Consider the following 8,662-nt stretch of genomic DNA (forward strand, 5'->3'; position numbering starts at 1 on the left):
CAGCCCCCCCATGGGCCCCCACTCCATGTCGGTGCCCCCCACACCCGCGCTGGGCTTCGGCACTGCAAGTCCGCAGGTGAGTGCAGGGCTGGGGCAGTGCGAGGCGGGACCAGTGGCCTATGTGGGCTGGGCCTCACCCGCAGGGCGTCCGTCCTCCACAGACCGGGTGGTGCTGTACTGCCTTCCCCCAAGTCAGGCCAGCTGGCCCCCGCGAGCAGCCTCAGCCGGGCCTGTGCTCATGCCTGGCTGCCCCTGAACCTGGCCAAGGAGCTCTGGGGGCTGGGGCCTTGCCTTTGTCAGGCTTAGTCCCACCGCGTGGTCACATGGGCTTTCCCTCCTGGTTTCTGGTCACAGGCCACTGGTCTATTGCTCCCCTGGATCTGTGGGACTGTCATGTACAGAAATACCCTTCCCCAGGGACGCCAGGCCTCAGGCCCGGAGCCGTGGTGCCAGTCAGTGCCTGTGGCCTCCGTTTGCATGGCCCTGCGGGTGCTGGCTGTCTGCCGGACTCCCGGCCTCCCAGCCTCCGCAGCCTGGGCATCTCACAGCTGCACCTCTGCCTGGCCTGTGGTGTCCTGGTCAGCCTGTGTCTGGTGTCTGGCCCTCTCTTCCTTGCCTGGGGATGGCTGCTTGTCAGAAGTGCCATGCCGTCCATACCTCTGGACCAGGAGCTGCGGGTGGGCCAGCCGTTGCCCCCACTCTTGCAGGCCCTGGCGGCTTTCTGTCGGGCTGAGACTGCCCTGCTCGCGGCCTTCCAGAAGGGCAAGGGCTCTCCCTGACCGCCATCCCCAGCCCCACTCCAAGCTTTCCGCTGTGGGCTCAGCACATGTTCCTGCAGCTAAAGACCTTCCAGCACATGACAGCCACTAGGACCTGCCCAGAGCCATGTGTCCCGTAACCCCCTCCTCCAGAGGAGCCTCCCACCTCCTGGGCACCCACTCACCCCCCGCCCTGAGGCTGGGAGTCAGGTCTGGAGGGTTTGGAGCCGGCCTTCACCCTCTGGACTGCTTTCCCGGAGACCCTCGGTCTCCCTGGCTTTTCTAGGCCTACCCTCTCCACGCCCTTTGCCCTGGGGATGGTGGTGGTGGTGGTGGGGTCTCGGCTGGGCTCTCCACACCGAGCACATGATGGGCCCCAGCTCACAGTACTGGTTCAAGTCATTCACCAGAGAGCAGGTGCCCAGGCCCCAAGGCTGACGAGGGCCGGATGGGGTGAGGTGGGGGCAGACCTCCGCCTCCCTCGTCAGGCCTACAGCTAGTTTTATAGGCACTGAACCCTGCGTGTGGCCTCTGACCCCTGAGCAGGCCTGAGGTCCCCCAGATCACAGCCTCCTTCCCCGGGGACTGAGTCTAGCTGCTGGTTTTCAGCAATCTGTCCTAGAAACCTGTGGTTCCTCTTCTTCGTGGGACTGTGGGTGGAGTTCGGAGATGGGGCGCCCCACCCCTAGCCCCTAAAGCACAACCACAGAGCCAGAGTTGCGGGAGCCAGCAAGGCTGTCTGACTTCTGCAATTGTCAGGGGGCCTGGCGTCCAGCCCGGCTGCCTGCTGGAGCTGTGGCCATGAGGGCCGACAACTTCACGGGTCTAAGCCACGTGACTGTGCAGTGGGGCATGGATGCCTCGGGCCGGGGAGGGCTAGGATGTAGCCACCCAGTCCTAAGCTGTTAGCACCTGAACCAGGACAGGACTCAGGATGTCCCCTGCTGCACCCCAGAGCCCCTGGCCATCGTGGCTGGCTGTGGACACAGGCTGGGGTCGGTGCAGTGGGCCACTCCTGCACACAGCCCTTCCTGAGCGCTGCCCCAGCGCAGTGCTGGATCCAGCCGGCCTGGCGCGGGGGCCTGCCAGGGCTCGCAGGCATGCTGTGTGCGTGAGGGAGTGCGGGCCAGCCCAGGGTTCTTTGTGGGGCTGGGACTGGGCAGCGCTGATGCCAGGCTCCTGTTTGGAGCAGAGCTGGAAGGCAGCGTGCAGAATGGGGCTTGCTCTCGCTGCCACGGACAGGGGATGGGGTACAGTCAGCTCCTGCCAGGGTGAACCCCTACCCCAGTTCTGACTGTGAGTAGAGGGTCTTCCTCAAGTTGCGGGGGGCGCTGAGCAAGGAAGGGTGTGGGGGTGTGGAAGGGTAGGGCAGGGATGGGCAGGAGACGGGGTAGGACCTGGGTGAGGCAGGACCAAAGTGAATGTGGACATGAAAGGGGAAACGGGTGGGGGTGGAGGCTGGGCTCTACCCCACCCTGGCCACGTGGGCATCTATCTGCAGGCTCCTGGAAGACTTGTGTGCCGTTGGGGAGGGTGCGCAGAGCCAGACCAGGCCCAGGCCTGTGCCGTGTTCCAGGAACTCTGAGCAGGGCTAGGCCTGTCAGCTTGGGGCTGGGAAGGACAACACCGTCCCCGGCTCAGCCCAGAGAAGCACAAGGGTGGCCTGGGCTGTGGGCCAATATGGGCGTCCGGCCCAGGAGCCAGCATGGCCACAGCACTGCCCCTAGGAACCATGGTCACCTGTCTCGTCCTGCCTGGGAGCCCTTCTCCGGTGGGACTGTGAGCAGCTCTCGTCCGTCTCCACTTAACCCAGGGCTGGAGCCAGGCCCAAGAGCTGCACTTGGGGGCAGGGAGATGGAGGGGGCTCCTTCCCCACCTCGGGTGACTTGCCGGGGAGGGGGGAGCACAGAGAGGAAACGGGCGAGTTCCTCTCCCGGGCCGCCTCCTGCAGAGAGAAGGCGGACAGCCCAGGAGAGGCCTGCACCGTGCCAGCCAGGCCCTGCTCCCACGTCCTCTGCCTGCCATCACGCGGGGAGACTTACCGTTCCCTTCTTCCCCTTCTATTGCCCCCTTCCCACGTTGGCCGGGACAGCTCTGTGCCTGGGACCCCACTTCGTCTGAAAACCCTGGGCTCTCCTCCAAGAGATCCCCTGCCCATGGCAACTGTGGGCCCTTGGCCTGTCCACATCCGAGTCTGCAGAGCCACATGGCAGCCCTGCCCCGAGAGGGGTTGAATGCTCTGTTACCCGTCCATTGGCCCCAGGAAGGCAGCAGTACTGCCCGGTTTGCAGATGGGAGACTTAGGGTCTGCTCAGATAACTCCCCCAGAGGTGCAGAACAGAGGTGGTGGGGCCTGGCTGTTCGTTCTCTTTGGGATGAGCAGGCCGGCCTCCTCTGCCCCCATGGCCTCAGGGCCATCAGGGCTGTCTGTGTTTCCCCTCCCACGCATCCAGCAAGCTCTGGGCTGGGGGGTAGTGGGGCTTCGGTCCTAGTGACCCCAGTGGCACGGCATAGGCAGGGCAGGCTGGGGCTTAGTGGGACCAAGGAACAGACCTCTTTCTTGCTGAGGGATCTGGGCAAGCCCTGTCCTCTGGGGCTGCTCTTGAGCAAAAGGAGGCTCTGGGGTGAGTTCCGTTTGGCGAGTTTCATGCACCAAGCCCTCTGTCCCATGAGAAAGCTGGGGTGGGGCATGGGCACTGTGGGAAGGGAGGAGGGAGGCTCCCACGTGCAGGAGCTCTGGGGGCAGTGTGGCAGCTGGAGGCATCTGCATCGCCCACTTCCCGCCTTTGCCAAGGTTTGCAGACGTGGGGGTCGGGCTACCCACCCTGGGTTCTGCCGCTGCAAACAGGCGGGTGGGATGCAGCAGGAGCAGTGGGAGGCGCCCTGGGCCTTCGCGGACTCGCTGACTGCAGAGTGGGGTGGAGGCAGGGGAGCCAAAACTGCTGTGTCATTGCGACGCGGTCGCTGTTGCCAGGGTGACCGGTGAGTTTCCCACGCTGCCCTGGTGGCTGCAGCAGTGGCTGGCGGGTGGGGTGGCAGCTGTGCAGAGGCCAACAGTGTCTGTGTCCCCTGGTGCCCCGGGTGTCTGCTCCCCTCTGTTACGTGACCGCAGCCCTCCACTCTGCCCTGCTCGCTGGGCCTGGCCGATGCAGTGTACACCAAGTGTAGCTTTGGGGACCCCGGCTCCCCCGCCCCAGCCCTGCTGACTGCATCTCTGTCCCCACCTGCAGGCGGGGGGACACTGAGCGCATGCCTGTCAAGGGAGCACCTGCTGCAGGCCAGGCCTGGGGAGGGGTCAGTGATGGGGGGCCCTTATTAAGGTGGATGATGGGCAGGGGTGTGGCAGAGTCATTCGAGTGGGGGCCAGGGTGCCTCAAGGTTCCTGGGAGGCCTGGAGTCTGCATGGAGGTGGCAGCCTGGGGAGGGAACTGGGCCCAGACCTCCAGCCAGCACCCCGAGGACAGTGGGCCGGCTCTAGCAGCAGGCTGGGAGGCCCAGCCTCCCCTGCCACCGCTCCTGCTGCAGCTCCCCTGCCTCAGTCTCTGGAACGCAGGGTGCGACCCGGGAGGGCTGGCGTGCGGCCCTCGGCTGCCTGGGCTGAGTGCTCACTGTCTTCCCTCAGCTCAGCTCGCCCATGAACCCCGTGAGCAGCAGCGAGGACGTCAAGCCCCCGCTGGGCCTCAACGGCGTCCTCAAGGTCCCCGCCCACCCCTCAGGAAACATGGCGTCCTTCACCAAGCACATCTGTGCCATCTGTGGGGACCGCTCCTCAGGTAGGCTGCCCGGGGATGGAGAGCCGGGCCAGCCCCTTCCGATCAGCCGTGCAGAGCTAGGGGTAGGGGGAGCCTGGGCCCGGGCACTGCCTTGTGAGGGGCCACCGGGGGAGGAGGCAGCTGTCTTGGTGACGACAACGGCAAGGGGCCAGCGGGCACGCCTGTCCTCGGGGCCCTGCTTTGCAGGCCGAGGGCGGCGCCGATGCCCACTGTTCATGGACGAGTCAGCCTGGGCACGGGGCCCGTCCTTGCCGGCGCCCGGCCCTCACGGCGGGATCCAGCCCCGCGGGTAGAGCCCAGGCCTCACTTTCTCAGATGGGCCCCGAGGCCCGGCCCGCCGCCCACCGCAGGCCGTCATGGCTGCCGCCCACAGGCAAGCACTACGGCGTGTACAGCTGCGAGGGCTGCAAGGGCTTCTTCAAGCGGACGGTGCGCAAGGACCTGACCTACACCTGCCGCGACAACAAGGACTGCCTGATCGACAAGCGGCAGCGGAACCGGTGCCAGTACTGCCGCTACCAGAAGTGCCTGGCCATGGGCATGAAGCGGGAAGGTAGGCCGTCCGGCGGGCTGGCCACGGCGCCGCCCCGCGTCCTCCCTCCCTGCGTCCTGTGTGACAGGGCCCGAGTGCAGACCCCAGCCCCCGCGGCCTCAGGATAGGCTCACTGCCCCACGGGCTGCTTGCCACGGGTGGCACCGGCCCCGGCTCGAGGCCTGCTCCAGGCTGGCACTCCGGAGCCCGCTCCTGGGGCCCGTGTCCAGGAGGGTCAGCAAGCCCCCTGGTGTGGCGGTGTTGAGGTGGGCACCGTCGGGGCATCCTCTGAGCCTGCGGGACGACGATGCCATAGCCCTGGGCGTTGCTTCCTCCCGGCCGACTCCAGCTCCCCGAGGGCCAGCCGGTGATGCCCGGGCCCTCGGGTGGCAGGACTACATCTGGGTCTCCTTTTCGACCTTGGGTGTGTGAGGCTGTTTTCTTGACAGGATTTGTGGAGGGGAGGGGTCACGGAAGGCCACACCCCTGCGGTCGCTGAGAACTGTCAGGTTGTCCAGCCAGACCCCGAGTGCTTGGCCCTGTGGAGGCTGCGATTTCCAGCCTTTGCCGTGCGTGGCCTCAGCTTCCCTCCCCGCGGCACCCCCATTTTCCGCAAAGGTGTGACGAGTTCTGGAGTCGCGAGTGGAGGCCGGGGCTGTGGTTTTCAGCACGTTTTCCTCGCCAAATCTCAGTGCTGGCCTCGGGTGCTTGAGGGTGCTGTTGGGGTCAGGAGCCGCATCTGCCCTCTGCTGCAGGAATCCCTGCACGCCCTTCCCCACCACAGCTGTTCCTGTGGCTTCCACGGGGCCTGCGTGGGTCTCATGACGTCTCACCATGGGGAATGTGGCACGTGGCGATCGTGGTGCTCCGGTGTCAGGCTCCTCTGTCCCTCCGTGTCTGTCTCTTACGTTAAGAAAGACCCTGCAGGGTCCAGGCCTCAGCTAGCCTGACGGTGACAGGCTTGCTCTGGTATGCTCAGGGTCTCTGCCTCCGAACCCGAACCTTCCCACGTGGCTCAGCTTGGTGTTTACACCCTCCTCCCCATCTCACCCGTGTGTGCACGTGAGCTCGCTCAGCCTCGCTGTTTCTGAATGAGGAACCTCAGCCCTGGCTGGGCCCCACCCTCCTGCAGGGTCCCCTCCTGAGGCTGTACGAGGGGAGTGTGGCCATGGGGGCCCCGGGGCAGGGGTGCAGACCCAGAACTGGGCTGCCTTCAGGGCTGACGTGGGCCGTTGCAGGCCTGGGCGGGGATGCACACTTCACGGAAGACCAGAGAGTCAGAGAACATGGCTTCCTTTAGTCCTGTCCCTTGCTGTGCAGCTGGGAAAACTGAGGCCAGAGGCCCAAGCCTCATCCAGGGTCATGTGACCTCATCCAGGGTCACCCTGCCTCTGACTCCCATCCAGACCTTATGTCTTTGCCAGTGACAAGGTAGAGGGAGCACGCACCCAGCCAGGGAGACCCTGGCTCCTCTGGGAGCCTGGTGTAGTCAGGAAGGGCTTGGTGGAGGTGGTGAGTACAGTGTGGTCCCTGAAGGATGGAAGCCTGGACAAGGGGCAGGGACTGGTAAGCAGTGTACCGTGTGTGCGACCTGTGGAGCCTTGCCCAGCCCGAGGTGGACGGCACAAGACCTGGCCTTGGGAGGAGCAGCCACGGCCCAGGGTGCTCTTGGGTCAGCGCCCATGGTCATTCACTCAGAACTCCCTGCTGCCTTTACTGAGCACCATGCTGGGCGCGGGTGGACAGCCGTGAGCTCACCGCCCAGCAGCTGGTCAGTAGGTGTAGGTGCAGCCAGTGCTGGTCCAGTGGAAGCTCGTGCACGCGGGAGCCCGGAGGCAGCTCCTAGCCCAGCCTTGTGCACCAGGCAGGGCTTGGGGAGTCAGGTGATCCAGGCCAACCCTGAGGAAGGAGCAGCGTCAGGCCAGGTGAACGGAGCCCGTGAGCACCCAGGCCGTCGGCACGCCTTGTGTGTGGAAGGGATAACGGGTCTGGGGTCCAGAGAGCAGCTGTCCTTGGGGCCCCGGGACCTTACGGCTAGTGCCGACTATCCCATCACCCCAGCACCTGTCTGCCCAGTGCAGTGTCACTGACTACATGTCTAGACCCCCATGGTGGCCTGTCCCTGTCCCTGTCTGACCCCTCCCTCAGAGCGCCACCCTGCCACTCCTTACACGCAAGCTGGCTTCCCCCGCATGCGCCAGTGCTGTCTGCACCTCAGATGGAGATGGGGCATGAGGGTGCTGGGGAGGTTGCGGCCTACACAGGGTGGTGCTGGGCTGTACCCCAGTCTCCTCGCTCCTGCAGGCGCCCGTGTTGCCCGGGCCCCTACGTAGGCCTGATGGGCAGTCGGGCACTTGAGGCCTACCATTCACAGCATGGCTCTGGGGACCCGACTTATGGGGTGCCGGTCTTGCTAGGGGACCCACCTCTCCTTTGCCTGCAGCTGGGTTATGAACCATGGTGTGTCCTGACACACCACAGACCTGCCCTACTGCCAGCACTGGGGGCCGGGCAGTGCCCTCCAGCCTGGCCCAGCACTGTGGCCCAGGGCTCCTCTCCACTCAGCTCTTGCCGCACGCCACTGCGAGGAGGGTTCCCTGGCAGCAGCGTGCGGGCTGTTGACTTTGTGAGTCCGGGCAGCCAGAGCACCCCAGGGACTTGGGGCCCAGTGTGTCAGCTGGGAACAGCCTCGGGCCAGAGCCTGCAGGTGGTGAGCTGTGGGCCCTCAGGCCAGCCCAGTATGTGCTTGTCTGCAGCTCAGCGGCCAGCGGGCCCCACTGACTAAGCTGAAGCCACACAGCCCCTCGGGCTCGTGACTGCCCTCTGGACGCAGACTTGCGCCAGGCCTCAGTGTAGCGAGAGGAAGCGGCACTGGGGCCGGTGAGCCCTGGGGGTCCCAGTCTTCCTGAGGCATAGCTCCTCCGTGGGGGCCCTCTGGCTCAAGCACAGACAGGGTCCTCGCCTGCCCAGGCTACAGAGGGATGCTGCAGGCTGGTAGCACCTCAGCTTGAGCGGCAGTGGGGTGCACACCACCACGCGGACTCGTCGGGCAGCATTCCCGGGCCGGGGGTGGGCACAGCTGGTGGGAATGCCGTGGCGGGCTTGGCCCTCTGCCAGGCTGAGCCCAGGCCTGTTTGCTGGAGAAGGCTCAGGGCTCGGGGGCCTGCAGGTGTGCTGACGGGCGCTCGGCCCGTGGGGCTGGCTCCCGCCTGGTGTTGCTGCCCGGCCTGGAGAGAGCCGCCTGCTCTCTGCTTCCTGCCTGCTCCTCATTTCCTTCCTGCACCCTATCCCAAGGCGTTGCAAGGTTGGGCATGGAGGGGGGCACACAGCGGGCACCCCTGTTCCTTCCCTCCTTCCTCTCACTCATGCCCGGGCCCGTGTGTGTGTGGGGGCTGGCCACGCCACAGCGCTCTTCCTCCAGCCCTGCGTGTCTTAGGCACCTGTGTGCGTGCCTGATGTGTTTCGGGGGCCTGGGCCAGGGATTTGAACCCAGTTGCAGCACCACTGGGTCACAGGGCTGGCCTTCCCTCAGCCCCTGCTGTAAGGAGAGCCTTGCCGGGGCAGCCACTGGCAGGGGCAGGGCCGCGCCCGCCCCCGGG

At 65.9% G+C, this 8,662-nt stretch overlaps 1 protein-coding gene across 6 annotated transcripts in view; it reads left to right on the forward strand.

The window, feature by feature from the left end:
- Positions 1-8,662, forward strand: part of RXRA (retinoid X receptor alpha) — a 66,410-nt gene that overhangs the window by 32,175 nt on the left and 25,573 nt on the right. For all 6 annotated transcript variants that reach the window (XM_006165261.3, XM_027767029.1, XM_006165259.3 and 3 more), the window contains exons 3-5: positions 1-76; positions 4,381-4,531; positions 4,905-5,084. In XM_006165261.3, the coding sequence (XP_006165323.1) occupies positions 1-76; positions 4,381-4,531; positions 4,905-5,084 (407 nt within the window). The remainder of the gene's footprint in view (positions 77-4,380; positions 4,532-4,904; positions 5,085-8,662) is intronic.

Source organism: Tupaia chinensis, unplaced genomic scaffold, assembly GCF_000334495.1.
Source record: "Tupaia chinensis unplaced genomic scaffold, TupChi_1.0 Scaffold143845_1, whole genome shotgun sequence".
NCBI lineage: Eukaryota > Metazoa > Chordata > Mammalia > Scandentia > Tupaiidae > Tupaia > Tupaia belangeri.